Source organism: Mus musculus, chromosome 5 (genome assembly GCF_000001635.26).
Source record: "Mus musculus strain C57BL/6J chromosome 5, GRCm38.p6 C57BL/6J".
NCBI lineage: Eukaryota > Metazoa > Chordata > Mammalia > Rodentia > Muridae > Mus > Mus musculus.
This window is the reverse complement of record NC_000071.6, coordinates 33,838,605-33,855,974: the sequence shown is the minus strand read 5'-3', so window position 1 is coordinate 33,855,974 and position 17,370 is coordinate 33,838,605. Positions and strand designations below refer to the sequence as shown.

The window sequence follows — 17,370 nt, the reverse complement described above, 5'->3', positions numbered from 1 at the left end:
AAGGGAGGCCCAGTGAAACTCAGTTCCCACTTCCTACAGTTGCAACTTTTTATCCACTTTGAAGGAACATGGTGGCAACCAAGCTGCAAATGGCTGTGTTCCAACAGTAACTGTTACATCTAAAAACTAGACTGTGCTCAACCAGTATACTAAGAAAGAGGATTCTGCAGAGGGACATTCATCAAATTTGGAAATCCTGTGGCATGACAAAGGACTCAGAACCCATCACAATACTTACCTCATCTCTGTGTTTTTGACAAAAGACTAAAAACTGGGCTGCTGAGTCTCCCTTCCTGCTCCGAGGAGCAGAGCCTGTGGACTTTTTCCTCCCAGCAGGAGAGCCTACTCCTCGCTTAGGTTCAGCCTCTGCCATCTTTGGAGGTGTACTCTTGTCTGTGCCAGGATCACCTTCTTGGTTCTCAGCAGAACTAGACCTTTTGGTTCTTCGCCTTCTCTTCGTGGGAATATCCTCTTCTCTCACAGACCCAGGGTCTACAGCAGCCTCTTCACTGGCCCCTGAAGAGTCCACCATTTCTCCCAAAGGTTCTGTAACAATGCCAGCCTCCTTAGCTACTTGAGGGTTGAGGTGCAATTGGTCCCCCACATAAAGGAAGGTAAATTTGGCTTTCCGCTCCTCTATTGACATGCTGGCAGCTTCCTCAGCTTGGACAATGCCCATTTCCCACTGGGCTCTCAATCTCCCCGAAATAGGTTTCAACAACTGGAAAAAAATAAATTATAAATTTTATTGCATAATATAAAAGATGACTCAATTAAAAACACTTTCACATTATAAGGAAAGTCTATAAAAAACCAATTAAAATTTAGATATAACTCAGCTGACAACTATTGTTTCTTTAAACTAGCAATCAACTCTAATAGCTTTAACTAATCGTTTCTATGTCTAAAAGGAAATAAAATCAGAAAATAAATTATTCCTGTGAGTCATCAAATGAGTAAAAGGAAAATCACATACTTGAGTAAAAATAAATGACAAATGTAGGCTGGGCATGTTGGCTCACATTTTTAATTCCAGGGCTAGAGAGGCAGAGGCAGGTGGATCTTAATGCATTCAAGGCCAGCCAGGACTACATAAGACTCTATCTCAAAAAAAAAAAAAAAAAAAAAAAAGGCAAATGACCAACATAAGAAATCACTTAAAGCAACTATAAGGTCACACTAAAGGAGCATCTATCACCTTGATTTTCTCAGCTTTCGTGGGTGCCTGCTTGGCACTTTCTTGGCATAATTTTTCAAATTGTTCTTCTCCTTCAAAAGCAACAAGGCTCTTCTCAAATATCCAAGCTCTTTCTGGGGCATCACCAAAGAACTGTACATGATACTGGCGTGCACTTTTTTTCTGACCTAATTTTGAAAATAAAAAACATGAACATTAGAATTAGAACTTGGGATGAAACTGGGCAAATCTACTACTGCTTTGAAATTATTTCACTTGGTGTTGTTTGTGCTTATTAATCTCAACATGATTTCTACCTTTTTATCCTCAATACACTCCATGCACAAGAAGAAAATCCACTAATCAGAGATACAGAGACAGTACAAAGGAGACTGGGGGATAAAGACACTAAATAAAAGACACTTCCTCTTCCCTCATTCAGTATCTTCTTAGAGATTTTAGACAAGACAAGACTTCAGCAGAAGGGCACTTCCACCAATGCCAAGAGCAGCAGTGAAAGAGCAGTACTGGGCTGGACTCAGTAACCCATCCCATTATTGACTTGGCCAACCACTTCCAGGGGATCTGATGCCCTCTTCTGGCTACCATGGGCACAGTACTTAAATAAGAGCATTCAACCTCAAAGCGTCCCTAAGACCACAACAAACCCCTCAGATATTCCTTACTGTCACTCGTAGCTGCAGGAAGAAGCAACATCTCTCAATGTAGCCAGAGGAATGAGTAAAGAGACTACTAACCCCTAAAACTTCAGATTTTGCTGAGAGTGAAGTAGAGATAGAAACAGGTAAGCCAGTCAAAAGGTCAGATTTCAATAACAAGAGGAAAAGAGACCTTTAGCCTTTATCCTAAAGGAAATAAAACTTCCTGGATAGCTAGAACACCAAAAAGAAAAACCTCTTCATTGCATCTTTAAAGATGCCGCCAGTAAAGTGACTGATGGTGAGTCCTATCCTCTAAAGCAAAGGTGGTAAGGTACCAAAAGTTTTATGTTTGTGGCTATAGTAGCTCTGAATACTATGCTCACATATAAAGCTAACACAAGGACCCAGGACCCAAGACCAGGAAGCTTCCCACAAAAATCAATCAAAAAATAGTGTTCTAGACAGGCTCTCAGGGTAATAAACTTAAAAGTGCAAAGTAAAGACACTGAACAGAGAAATATCCTGTTTGCTAGGAAAAAGAGAGGTATTAATGTTTTCTTATTTTTAGTTATTTTAATATTTTTATTTTATTTTGAGACAGGGTTTGTGTGTGTCGCCCTGACTGTTCTGGAACCTGCTTTGTAAACCAGGCTAGCTTAAACTCAGAGATCCACCTACCTTTGCTTTGAGAATACTAGGATTAAGGGAGTATGCCACCATGCCCTGCTAAGTTTTATTTTTACTATATAATGTATATAGTTATTCTGCCTGTACATATGTCTGGATTCAGTTCCCATCACTCACATGGCAGCTCACAACCACCTGTAACTCCAGTTTCAGGGGATCCAATGCCCTCTTCTGGCCTCCAGAGGTATTGCACACACAGTGCACCTAAACACATTCAGACATTCATACATACAAAATAAATAAATAAAAATAAATAAATGTATGTATATGCACACACACATATAATGAATGAATGAATGAATGAATGAATGAATGAATGAATGAATGAATGAAATGTAAGGCCAGAGAGATGGCTCGGTGCTCGCTGTTCTTGCAGAGGACTCATCTGATCAGTCCACAGAACCCACATAGTAACTGACACTGTCCGTAACTCTAGATTCAAGGGATGGAGTGCCTTCTTTTGGCCTTCTTTATCACTAGATACACACACAATACCCATACAATGCACATACATATGCACAGGCAAACACTCATACAAAATAACAATAACTTTTTCTAAAGGTGTAGTAATGGCTAGGAAATGGCTCAGTGGTTGAGAGCACTTCTTGTTCTTAAAAAGGATTAAGTTCACTGATCAGCACCCTCATCCGTTAACTGACCAGTGCCTGTAACTCCAGTTGGAAATCTAGAGCACGCACACATAGCACATACTTGTACAGACATACACACATAAATAAAAATAAATCTTTAAAAAAAGGTTTAAGATAAGAAATCTAGAAAAAATATTAATATGAGCAGTATTTACTCCTGAAGAAACCTGTAGCATCACTCTAAGAGGTCCCATACCCAGACAACAGACTTTGCAGAGACGAACAGAGAAAAGAATTTACTCAGGCAAGCCTGGTGCTGCTCTTAGGGAGGCAGAGACAGGCTGTTCTCTGTTAGTTTGATACCAAATCTGGTTTATACAGCGAGTTCTGTCAGCCAGAGCTACATGAGACACATTGTCTCAAAAACAAACAGAAATCTGTATCTTAATAAATCAGGTACTGACACAAAACATACCTATAACTGCACATATATATATTATATACATACACAAAGTCTACAGAAAATATCTTAAGTAGTAAGTAAAACAACAGCAAATGAAACTAGACAAAAATACTTAGACTTAAAAGCAATTACCTCTCAGTTGGAGAGAGGGAAGGCAGGAATTAACTTTTCACTGTCGATTTTTCATTAGATTTTTTAAGACTACTTTTTAATCTCTTGTTGATGGTGTTATGTTTTGTTTTGAAACAAGGTCAAACTATGTAGAACTGACTGGCCTTGAACTCATAGAGATTCATTTGTCTCTGCCTCCCAGTTCTGGAATTAAAGGAGTATGCCATCACATTCAAGTACCTTTTCGGTTTTTTTGTTGATACATATATACACAAACATATACATACACATATACATACATGCACGTGTGTGTTTTACGGTGCTAGGGATCAAATCCAGAGTCTTAAACATATTAGGCAAATATTTATCACTCAGTACAATTTAATTTGTTTAGAAATATGAAAGCTTGAAAATACCTCAAGATTCAAGAACAGTGATATAGCTACTGTTAAAATGTCTACACTCTCTAAGACAGCCCAGAGCTCTGACACCACTTCCTGGGAGTGCGATATGTCAGGGTTAGGAGGCAGCTGCACCCAACTGTCACCTCATCTGAACCCCTGCTGTGAAGATATTGCTCAGAGCCTCAAGTCTATACAGAGAGGAAGCAATACGTTGAAGCAACATGGGCCACCTGCAGAGAATGCTGACATCCTCCACAAAGGAGAGCCAGGGAGATGGCTGAAACCACTGGCCCCCTTGCAGAGGACCTGGGTTTAGCTTCCAGCACCCACACATGGCGGCTCACAACTGCCTGTAACGCTAGTTCCAGAAGATCTGAAGCTCTCTTCTGGCCTCTGCAGGCACCAGGCATGCATACATATATAGCCATGAAGATAAAACACTCAAACACATAAAGACAAAATAAATCTTACCAAAAAGATCTATGCTCCTATAAATAACCCTTTATGAACTCAGAGATCATCGGTGTCTGCTTCTTATAACCTATCCTCTTATAAGCAATGCTAATTTAATTAATTGGTCTTGCTTTCCTCAAAAAACAAAAGACATTAAATCAGGAGGACCAGATGGGAAGAAGGGGTAAGATGGAGACAAAATAGAGTAATAGGGAGTGAATATCATCAAAATATATACTTATATATAAAAATGTCATAATGAAGCCCATTGTGTGTAATAGTTACTTTTAAGCTAATAAACTTTCTTTTAAAAAGATTTATTTATTTATTATATGTAAGTACACTGTAGCTGTCTTCAGACACTCCAAAAGAGGGAGTCAGATCTTGTTACAGATGGTTGTGAGCCACTATGTGGTTGCTGGGATTTGAACTCCAGACCTTCGGAAGAGCAGTCGGGTGCTCTTACCCACTGAGCCATCTCACCAGCCCGCTAATAAACTTTTTAAAAGAACAAAAGGACTATCACACAGTTTGGGTTTGCCAACACTTTAATTTTAGTAATGAAAATTAGCATAGGTATGTATCATAATGAAGAAAACTATTTTTTGAAGATTTATTTGTCTATTTTGTATATATGAGTACAGTCACTCTCTTCAGACACACTAGAAGAGGGCATCATCTCTCATTACAGATGGTCGTGAGCCACCATGTGGTTTCTGGGATTTGAACTCAGGACCTCTGGAAGAGCAGTCAGTGCCTTTAATTGCTGGAGAGTGCCATCTCCTCAGCCCTGAAAATCTTTTATAGTATATAAAATTAATATTTTTTTTGTTGTTTGTTTTTTCAAAACAGGGTTTCTTTATGTAGCCTTAGCTGCCTTGTAACTCTGTAGACTAAGCTGGACTCAAACCAAGAGATCTGCCTATCTCTGTCTTCCAAGGGCTAAAATTAAAGTATCTGAATTAATATTGATTTAAATGTTTTAAAATAGTTACTGTCAGGGTGGAGAGATGGCTCAACAGCTAAGAGGACTTGCTGTTCTTCCAGAGGGCCCAAGTTCTATCCCCAGCACTTATATATACTGTGACTTATAACCCCCTGTAACTCCAATTCAGGGGGACCTGATTTCCATGGGAAACTACACTCACATGCACATACATATACATAAAAGTTTGTTTTTTGGTTTTTGTCTAAAGGAAGAAAAAACTTAATGCCTATCAAGTGTGATAAACAACTTTAATCTCAGTATTCAGGAGGCAAATTCAGGTGGACCTCTGCAAGTCTGAGGTCAGTCTGGTCAACAGGGAGAAATCCAGACCAGGAGAGATCCAAACCAGTCAGGGCTATAGTAAAACCTTGTCTCAAAAAATAAAAAGTTAATGACAGAAAAGATAATCCTGATACATCTGTTGACAAAACAGATTACTATAGCTTGGCCCAAAGTTTATAAAATAACGTTTCTTTTTTAAGATTTATTTATAAATTTTATGTGTTTGGGTGCTTTGTCTACATATATACACACCAGAAGGCATCAGATCCCTAGAAACTACAGTTAAGACTGTATAGTTATATACAGTTATATATAGTTAGCCATGTAGATGCCAGGAACTGAACTGAGGACCTCTAGAAGAACAAGTGCTCTTAACTGCTGAGCCATCTCTTGAGCTCCTATTTTTCTTGAAACAAGGTCTCACTATGTAGTCTCAACCAGCCTGAAACTTGCTATGCAGACCAGGCTGGTCTCAACTCAGAGATCTGTCCCTGCCTCTTTACCCTGCCCAAGTACTCTTTCTTTTAGACAGGAGCTTACTATGTAGCTTAGGCTGAACTCAACTTGCAATCCGTTTTTATATAACACCTCCTCAGTACCAAGATTACAGGCATAAATCACCACACTTGGCTTGAATATAATATTTCTGAAGTTCTTTCCTACTTAAAAATTTGTCAGCAGAAGTCTAGAGAAAAAGCTCAACATTTAAGAACACCTGAGTGCTCTTCCAGAGGTCCAGCAACTACACAGTAGCTCACAAGAATCTATAATGGGATCTGAACCCCTCTTCTGATATGCATGAAGACAGAGCACTCAGACATAAAATTCATGAGTAAATCTTTTTAAATTGTCAAAATAACAATTTTCTTTCTTTCTTCTCCTTTCTTTTCTTTTCTTCTTGAGATAGTCTCTATATAGCCCTGGCTGTCCTAGAACTCCCTAATGTAAACCAAGACCAGGCTGGCCTCAAACTCACAGAGATCTGCCTGTCTCTGCTGGAGGCACCACCACATGCCCAGGTTTCTTTTCTCTTTTATGAGGATATTTAACCTATAAGAATTTTATTTGGTGGGAGGGGGGTTAAAATAATAATAATAATTTTATTTGGAAGGTGACAAGATCACTCAGCAGTTAAGAGTGCTTGCTGTTCTTCCAGGGAACATGATTTCAATTCCCAGGACCCACATGGTGCTTACAATTACCCATAAGGGGATCTCAAGCCTCTGGCCTCCTAGGATATTACACTTATGTGCACATAGACAGACAGACAGACAAGCACGCGCACGCACGCGCGCGCGCACACACACAAACACACACACACACACACACACACACACACACACACACACAGAGGCATACACATATATTAAAGATAATAAAAGTAGCTGGGTGGTGGCAGTCTATGTACTTGGAAGGCAGAGGCAGGAGAAATCTATTGAGTTTGAGATTCTCCTGGCCCTTTGAGCTAGAGAGAGGTTTGCCCAGAGGTTTGCTCTAGATTCTGTGGAGCCTACTGAGTTTACAGTAGTCATTTACATACAGAGTTGAGATCTCACAAGACTACCTCAGAGCTAAGTCTGGGAAAGAAGAAAAACATTAAATGCAAGCAATGCCAGTTATGTATAGAAACAAGAATAAGGCACAAAGAAAGTCACATGGACAAAAGACCACAGAGCTCCAGAGACAAAAGATAGGCATCAGCATGCTTAAGGACACCAAAGCCCCAAACTAGGTAAAGTGGCAGCTGGAAAAAAATACAAGTAAAAGATGGCAGATACAGTATTTCAGTAGAGAAAAATACATAAAATTTTTACATTTATTTGTTTATTTATTCTGTGTGTGTATGCTTATGTGCATGCATGTGCACTTCACACTATGCAGTTTTTTCCAGCCACCATTTAAGAACCAAACATCAAACTCAGGTCATCAGGATTGATAGCAAGTACCTTTTTACCCACTGAACCATATTGCCATCCCATGGTAAGAAATTTTAACACAATTGTATATAAATAGACTAAAGATTCCAGATACTATACTATTCAAATGATGCAAAAGTCAAAAGAGTCACTATTTTGAAAAAGAAGTGTCGTCAGCTCAAAACAAGCCCACACATGGCTGCTCCAAGGCTTTATGATGTTCATTCTCCCTCAAAAGAATATACATTTCTGATCTAAAACCTTCAAGTACATCCCAGGGTTCCCAGCGTCCCTTGGGAAGGACTCCCCTCACTGTGGAAAAATTAGAATATCAAAAGTCCTACAAGGAGTCAAAGACAAAACCAAACCACAGGTTCCTCTCCAGCTACCAGCCCCACAGACTATTAAGTATATCTCATTACACAGCAAAACACTACACCCTTAGGTCAGAGGCCAAGGCAAGACAGGCATGGCACCCAGGTTCTCCTTATCCACATCCCTTCCAGTCCAAACTTGCTACCACATAGGGCCCTGTCAATCCCTCCAACTACCTGCACACAGCCAGCCAACAAACCTATGTGTGGCATGTAGGTAGCAATACAATGACCCAGAACCAAATGGGAGCAGGCACACTCCTGTCAGACTTCAAAACTATGGCCAAAGACCAGGAGTCACATGCTTCAGTACAGAACAAAGGACCATACAAGACTGAGTGGTCAGCAGCAGTTCTGGGCCAGAATACCAACCCTGGACCATCATAGCCGTGATTGTCCACATTTCTGAGGGGTACACATGTCAAGAGCATAAACTTGTCCAGCCTAACTCTATGTAACACACCTTACCTTCTTCAAATCAAATTCAAACTTTAAAATAACTTTCCAAAGCCAAGCATAGTAGCATACATCCCAGCACTAAGGGCTGAAGCAGAAGGATCATGAGTTTTATAAGGCCAACCTGAACTACAAGTCTCAATAATACACACACACACATACACACATACACACATACATACACACACACATACACACATATACACACACATACATACACACACACATACACACACACATACACATACATACATACACACACACACACACATACATACACACACACACATACACACACACACACATACATACACACACACATACATACACACACACATACACACACACATACATATACACACATACACACACACACACACATACATACACACACACACACACATGGTCCTTTGTTACTTTTCCTCCCAAATCACTTTCTGTAGGTTGTTCTTATATAATTTACATACTTATTAAATTCTCTCTTATTTTTAACTATTTGCTTTGTATCAATAATACATTTTAAATGTTCTTTAGCTGTTTCATGAGCCAATTTATTCAAGTTTTCTAAATCAGATTATCATTTTCTAGTTTTCTCCCTGCTTCCCAAGCCTAATGAAATAAATGGAGATTTTTTATAATTCAAAGTTAATATTTAAGTAATAATTTTTGTCATAAAACTTGAGGCAAATACAAGGTAAAGAGTGTTTCCCCAGCTAGAGAGATGGCTCAGTGGTTTAGAGCACTTGTTCTTACAGAGGACCCAGGTTCAGTTCTTAGTACCCACATGGTAGCTTACAACCATATGTAATTCCAGTTTAAAAGGATACAATTCCACCTCTTCTGACCTCCACAGGCACTAGGTATGCATGTGGTTGATGTACATGCATGCAGGAAAAACACACATAAAACATAAATAAATCTAAAAAACTATTCTTAAAAGTTATTCACCTGTTAGTACCAGCCCAATCAGATAAACCCTGTATTTCGGAAATGGATATGTCATATCTGAACCAATCACACACCTTAAGCAAAGCTGTAAAAGTAGCTAGTAAGACCACTTAGCAAAGCATGGGAAAGAAACAAACAAATTAGAAAGGTTTGGTGCAGAAGAGGAAGATTGAAAAAAAGAGTCCAAATTTAGTACCTTTAAGTTTGGTATGATTGTGAAGGAGTGGGTCAGCAGAAACCATGCAAGGCCACCAAGGGTAACCTGACACTTTGGACCACACCAAATCACCAACGTTGTATTTTAACAAGAGGTCTCTGTCTCTGCCAGTATTTGGACAGGACTCCTTCTTAACTGGAATCTATAAGTGAACAACAAAAGATAAATATTAACATTCAGTAATTACCCTTAAATTCAATCTTCTATCTATAAAAGAACAAGTATTAATCAGAAATTTAAAATAAAAAGTCTAAGGGTTCAAAACGTAGGAGAGGACTGGGGTATAATTCACTGGAAGAGCACTTGTCTTCATGTTTAAGGGCCTGATCTTCAGAGAATGTTTCCCTTTCGTATTTTAGATTTCACCTTCAATATCAATCGCTTCTCACAATTGCTTCTCTCATTCTCACCTAAAGCATTATCATAAGTCCTGACAAATAACAAGTTCTCAATATTACTAAGTTGGTGCTTTATTCACAGAACCCTCAAAACATTTTGCCCCCTACCCTGGCCACATACATTATCTGATAGTCTTTGAGAACATACACCTCAGTCAACATATTGACCTCCTATGCATAAGCAGAGGCCCTAGCCCTACCATTAGTGTAGAAACAAGTGTTTGCACCTATGCGTGAGCATGTGCTGTAAGTGCTCAAAGCTCTCTTAAGCTCAGTTTCTCCATCTCTGAAACATGGACAAATTGAACATCCTCTCTTAGGGCAATTCCTCCTCTTGTTGCATAATTACCCACAAATCTCACTGGGTGCCACAGATTTGTAAGCACAGCAGTGTTGACTACTAAGATTCATATTATACTTTCAAGAGATGTTAGCTCAAATGGCTGCACAGCATTTCAGTATTCCTTCACTGTGTTCAGTAGAGAGCAATTTTAATCAAATCAAGTGGCAAATGGTATTGTAGCGGTGGACCTGCCTCTACACTACCAAATACATACATACTGTGCTCCTAGAGTGAACAGATCTACAGCGGGACTACCACTAGATTGGGTATCTCTACCGCTACACTAATGAGGAAGAAGTCCAGTCTGTGATAATCATGATCAGGCTTCTCCAAAAAACTCTGAAAGCATTAAGGTTCACTACATCTACAGACATGCCCACAAACCTCTAAATCAGCCCAGGTGATTATGCTGGTCTTTTAAAATATTTACCTTTGGGCAGCTATGGTGGTGCAAACTTTTAATCCCAAATCCTAGCATTTATGAAGCAGAGACAGGCAGATATCTATGAGTTCCAAGTCAGGGCCACATAGTGAAACCATATCCCACTCCCCATCAAAAAAGGAAAAACAAAGATTTACCTTTGGAATTCCATTAGCAAGAATGAAATAGCTCCTCAAAACCACTACTTTTAAACCCTAAAAGTACTTCATGGTTTTAAGGATTTCAAGGAAATTCCAACTGTTCTTTGTAGTAATTCTAAACAAAATCTCACAACTACAATATTAAACCAAATACTCCAACTTTCACAATGCCAACAATCCTTTGAATTTCAACTTACCTGTCTTGAGTTTTCTCAGTAAACCTCCAGCTGCAGCTAAAGATCACAACACCTAGTACTCAGAATGAGCCAGCAGGGGTCTGCCTGGCGCCCTATTTCCTTCCAGCAAGAGCAAGGTCACTTAGCTGTTTTACATGATCTATACTCACTAAAATGTAAGGATCATCCTGCATGTCACTTTTATGACACTGATGACATAAACTATCTAACAGAATGATAACCTAAAGTGAGGGCTTTTCTTTCTCAGCCTTTGATGAATGAATCAGCACATGCCTGCTTATATACAAAGCGCTAGGCTTACACTAAAACCCCAAAACAGGAAGGTGTGTGACATAGTCTGACTGTCCAGGAGGCTAAAAAGACCACTGAGTAGACAGTGGCACATGTAGAAAGCATGACAGCAGTGCTTCTCCATAGCATAGCTCTGTTCCATTATTCACTAGATGGCACAGACTTAGTTAGTAATATTAGTTTACTTTAATATTGTAGTTGTGAAATTAATATATCTCCACTGAGCAGTTAGCCTAAAAATACCTGAGAGATGGAACCCATAAAAACAGTAGACCTAATAAGGTCATGAAAACTGACAGACCTACATTCAGAAATTATTATTCTTGTTGTTTTTAGACAGTCTTATTGGCAACCCTGACTGGCTTTGTACTCAGAGGTCTGCCTACCTCTGTCTCTTGAGTGCTGGGATCAAAGCCTTCTTAGCCACTTTAATCCTGAATGGTTAACCTCACTAGCCTTCTCAAGTGGCACAACTTGTGGCTGTGGTACTTAATGTCCAGATATTTGGAAGCCCAACAACCAACCAGGAGCCAAGCCTTAATCAGTATCACCTGCACAGGACCAAGGCAAGACGGCAACTGCCACCATCAGGGTTGTTTCCCATCCCTTCCACCTACTGTCAAACATTTATGTATTCTACATAGGTCTCATGCACACCATTAATTGTCATATAATCCAACAGAATCCTTCACAAATACCTTTTTATCTGCAGGACTTGAGATCTTGGACACTAAAGCTGCTTCCACAAGGCCCTGCTCCAGTAAAGAGTCATATTTTATGCTCCTCTTCCTGTTCCTCCTAGTCTTATTATCAGATTTTTGTTCGTTTTCTTCTGACTGAGACACATCAGCAGCACCGTCACCACAAATTGAAGATTCAAAGAGAGGTTTCCCATTCATGTATGTTTTGGTGATTTTCAGTTTAATTTCTGGAGAGCCATTTTTGATAGGTGTAGTATTGGGTGGTGTCCCAATTCCTTTTACTTCCTGGGCCTCAAAACACAATTTAGTATCATGAGCACCAGGTTCTCCATTAAAAACACAAGAAGTAAGATCTTTCAACTTCTCTGCTGGAAGAAAGGGGAGCGCATCATGGCCATTAAATTTCTGCATGACCCCCTCCTGTAGGCTGTTAGAAAGTTGAGCTTTGCTGAGGAATACAGAACATTCATGATTCACTTCACAGTTCTGAGTCTTTCCATTTGCACTGCCAAGGATTTCTGGTGTCTGCTTCATCTTCATGCACTTTACAACTTTCTGAACAGAAAGAGGACTTTTTCTGATGCTAAATTCCATCCAGCCTAGATCCTTTGGTTCTTAGAACACTACAGCATTAAAAAATAAATAAAAATAAAAAATAAATAAAAGGAAGAAAAAAGGCAACATATTACATTTTATACCTAGTATAGGTATGTCAGTATCTCTAGTTCTGAAGATGTTGAGTTTTATTCAGTGTTGTCTTTTGAGACAATTTACAATGTTTTATACAATAATTTAGTCTGTACAAAGTAATTTTAATATCACAAAATAATACAGCTGAAAAGACAAGGAATCATTTGTAAAAGGGAAAGTAGTCGGGACAGGTATATCACCACCAACCAACATGGCAGGATGCCTGACTTAAGAGTTTAACCTGTGGGCTAAAGTGGCGGCTCAGTGCTAAGAACACTTACCGTGTTTTGCAGAGGACCCAGTTTCAGTTCCCTGCAACTAAACGGTGGCTCACAACCACCTGCAACTCAAGTTGTAAGAGTCTAACACTCCCCCATCTGGCCTCCACAGACACTAGGCACACTTGTGGTGTATAAATACACAGGCAAAATACCCATACACATTTTTAAAAATTAAAATAATTAAAAATTATGACAGAGAAGCAGTTATTATTAAAAAGTCTATATGTTGCCATACCAAATTAAGGTAGGAAGTCACCTGTCTGGGGCCTTTCTGGGCCAGAGTAAATTCAAAACACTCCCAGATAACTTAGTGACAGTCTAACTCAAAGAAAAAAAGTACAGTGAGTTAGGGATGTGTTCAGTAGTAGGCTGATGGCATATATACACCAGCCCTGGTTCGATCCCAAGTATTAGGGGAAATGAAAGGGAGTAGGAAATCTATAACTAAGAAATGCTGTCTAAAAGTAAAAATGTCAATGGGTAGTCTTTTTTAAATATATGATTTATGTGCACCTGTGTGTGTGTGGGGGGGGGTGTGCGCGCGCACGCGTGCGCATGTAGGAGTGTCCAGCACCCATGAAGATCAGAAAAGGGCACTGGATCTCACAGAATTGAAATTAACGATCGTTGTGAATGTTAAATCGCAACCAAGGTACTCTGCAAGAGGAGCAAGTCCTTAACCACTGAGCAATCTCTCCAACCCCTTAAGAGACTGTCTTAATGGCACACCAGAAGCCAGCTGTGGCGGTGCATGCCTTTAGTCTCAGCATTTAGGAGTCAGAGGCAGGATGATCTCTCTGAGTTCAAGGCCAGCCTGGTCTACAGATATTCTCATTTTTTTATAATATTTTATTATATTACTCATGTATATGTCTGTGTGTGTGTTGTGTATTTGCAGAGGTCAGAAGGTGTCATATCCCCTGGAACTCAAACAAACTCCGGTACTCTAGACAAACAATGCTCACCATTAACCACTGAGCAATCTCCCCAGTCGATGGAGATTCAAGGTCTGTCTGAACTACAAAGAGAGACCCTCTCTCAAAAACAAATTTAAGGCACATTTGAGAAGAGTCAAAAAAATTGAAACTAGATTTAAAATATTCCAACTTTTAAAACAGGGGAAAATTTTGAGGTGAGAATATAGTTTCACCATGCTGAGGAACAAAATGAAGTCTGTATTCCCACCCAGAACGTAAAGAGAGGATGAAGAAGGAAAAAAAAAAAAAAACTTGGGGGGAGGGGATTTCCCAATTTAGTGAAACAAACTAACAGTCAGTTTAGCAAATCCCAAGCATGACAAAAATACAAGGAACTCATACCAAAAATCTAAAAATAAACACATAAGTAAATAAATGTCACTTATCAGACTCAAGTCCAGACTACATTAAGTTCAAGGCCATCCTAAGTTACACAGAGAGTGCCTTTTAAACAATAAGAGCTTAGGCTGGAGAGATGGCTCAGTAGGTATGAATATTATTGGGGGCCAGAGACAGCTCAGCTGTTAAGAGCACTAGCTACTCTTCCAGAGGACCCAGGTTCAATTCCCAGCACCCACACACTGGTTCACAACCACCTGGAAATCCAGTTCCTAGGGATCCTACACGCTCTCTTCTAACCTCTGTTAAAACAGGCACACATGTGCTACAAAACATACACGGAGGCAAAACACACATACACAGAAAGTAAAACAAATCTTTTTCAAAATTAAAAAAAAAAATGTGTGCTGTTCTTCCAGAGGACCCAAAACTCAGTTCCTAACACACACACTGAGCAGTTCACAATTTATAATTACAGCTCCAGAAAGATCTGATTTGGGAAGATCTGATATCTCTAGCCTCTAGGGGAACCTGCATTCACATGCACCAACCCAAACACATAGTAAATGTAAAATATCTTTTAAAAAAATAATAAATAGATAAATCAAAGGTTGGCGGATATAGCTCACTAGTAGGGTATTTGTCTAACATGTACAAGGTTCTAGATTCAATCTACAGCAACAAAACTTTAAAGTATCCATTTAAATACAGAAAAGTAATACAGATTGTGACTTAGCAGAAACCAATGCCTGGAGCTGAAGAGATGGTTCAGAGGTTAAATGCAAGTGCACTGACTGACTGTTCTTCCAGAGGACCCAGGGTTCAATTGCCAGCACCCACATGGAGGCTCACAATCTTCTTACTCCAGTTCCAGAGTACCTAACATCTCCACTAAGCTTCTTAGGTACCAGGCAAGCACATGCAAACAAAACATAATTTTTATTTGTTTTGTCTTGAGACAGGGTTTCTCTGTGTAGCCCTGACTACCCTGAAATTCTCTCTCTGTAGACCAGGTTGAACTAAAACTCAAAGGGCTTGCTTGCTCCTGATTAATCCTGGCAGGGCTCTGCTGGGATTAAAAGCATGTACCAGCACCACCTGGCAATTTTATTTTTTAATTTAAAAAAAAAGACAAAAGAAAAAGAAAAGAAACAAAGACCAGATTCAGTGTATTGAAAGAAAAACAAACTCAACTTTTCATATAGAAAAAATATCCTCCAAGAATAACAGCCAAATACATTGAGAAATACAAACTAAAAGTTGTTACCAGCAGACATGTAAGAAATGCTTTAAAGGAAGCCAGGTAGGCTGGAGAAATAGCCCAGCCAGTAATAGCACTCTACAACTTGTCCTCTGACCTTGACATAGACCTATAGCTACATCGAAAATACAGAAACAGGGACAATAAATTTTTTTTCTAAAGTTCAAGTTGACAACAAGGGGTAGTAATAATAGTACAGGCCTTTAATCCTGATCCTGGCACTTAGGAGGAGGAAACAGGCAGATTTATGTAACTTCAATGTCAGCCTGGTCTACACAATGAGATTCTGACAGAAATAATTCATTAAAAGTAAAACAATATAAATATGCTTATTCCCACAATCCCTCCCCGCTCCCAACAGGAGCTTCCTACTTAGCCCTGGCCTTTAACTAACTATGTAGGCCAAGCTGACTCTGAAGTCAGAAATCCCACCTAGCTTTTTAAAATTTGGTTGTTTTGTTTTTTTACACTGCCAGGAATTGAAACCAGGACTCCATATATACTAGGTAAATAATGTTCTACCACTGAGCTACACCCCCAGGCCAATATGTACACATTAAATAGTCAAAATGGCAAATTTTATACATACATCTCTATGGGAAGTAAACAAAGGAAGACTGCTTTCAAGGAGCTTAAATCTTAAAGAGAATTTTTGTTAGGAAGCCAAGAAGGAATGGGAGAAAGGCAATTTTCAAAGGGATGGCCAACAAAGGAAAGTTGGCATTCAGGTTAAGAGCTTCCTATGCTCAGAGAAAATTAAACAGGACTCCAGATCAACACTGAAACTTCAGAGCATGAAAAATAAGAAAATCTTTATTACTAGCAACCCAAAAGAATAAGTTAGGATGGAATTACTAAATTATTACTGAAAGTTCAGTGAAAGAACTCTTACCTAGCATGTCTAAGACCCTATGTTCCACAAATCTCTAAGACCAATTTTGAAAGGAGAAAAATGAATTGCTGGAGATTGTAAAACTCTGCAGATAAAAGTGATTAACAATCAACAACAAAACGGGCCTATCTACCTATAGTCAATCCCTGGAACCCACATAGAGGTGGAAGAGAGAATCCACAAAAATTGTCCTCTAACATGTGGAAAAAAAAATAACTTCTTTATTAGAACTTTATGCCCAGCTAAAATACTATGCCCAAGAAAGATGAAAGGAATATACCAAATGTGCAGCCGAAGGAAGCTTTACACACGGCCCTTTCACAAAATGCTAGAAGGTACTTTAACAAGATTATAAACCCAGAAGGAAAAAAATCAATCTGCAAAAGTGAGGAAAGCTGGTAATTCTACAACACTTTTTATATTTTAAGATTTACGTTTATTTTTAATTACATATGCATGTGGGGGTGGGTCTGTACATATGTGAATGCAGGTGCCTGCAGAGTCCAGAAAAGAGCAATGGATTCCCTGAAGCTTGAGTTAATTACAGGAGTGTATAGGGACCCAAATGGTGGTGTGAGAAACCAAACTCACGTCCTCTGCTAACTGTTGAGCCATGTCTCTGATCCTCCAATAGGACCTTCACCCTTATACCTGGGTCCAAGTCCAAGCACTATGATGGCTCACAACCAC

At 39.2% G+C, this 17,370-nt stretch overlaps 1 protein-coding gene across 11 annotated transcripts in view; it reads right to left on the bottom strand.

Annotated features, from left to right (window-relative positions):
• Positions 1-17,370, bottom strand: part of Nsd2 (nuclear receptor binding SET domain protein 2) — a 77,291-nt gene that overhangs the window by 41,992 nt on the left and 17,929 nt on the right. For all 11 annotated transcript variants that reach the window (XM_006503659.4, XM_006503661.4, XM_006503660.4 and 8 more), the window contains 4 exons: positions 12,238-12,863; positions 9,708-9,870; positions 1,199-1,365; positions 239-721 (listed from right to left, as the gene is read on the bottom strand). In XM_006503659.4, the coding sequence (XP_006503722.1) occupies positions 239-721; positions 1,199-1,365; positions 9,708-9,870; positions 12,238-12,834 (1,410 nt within the window). In that variant the 5' untranslated portion in view covers positions 12,835-12,863. Of the gene's footprint in view, positions 1-238; positions 722-1,198; positions 1,366-9,707; positions 9,871-12,237; positions 12,864-17,370 lie in introns of those variants that run through there.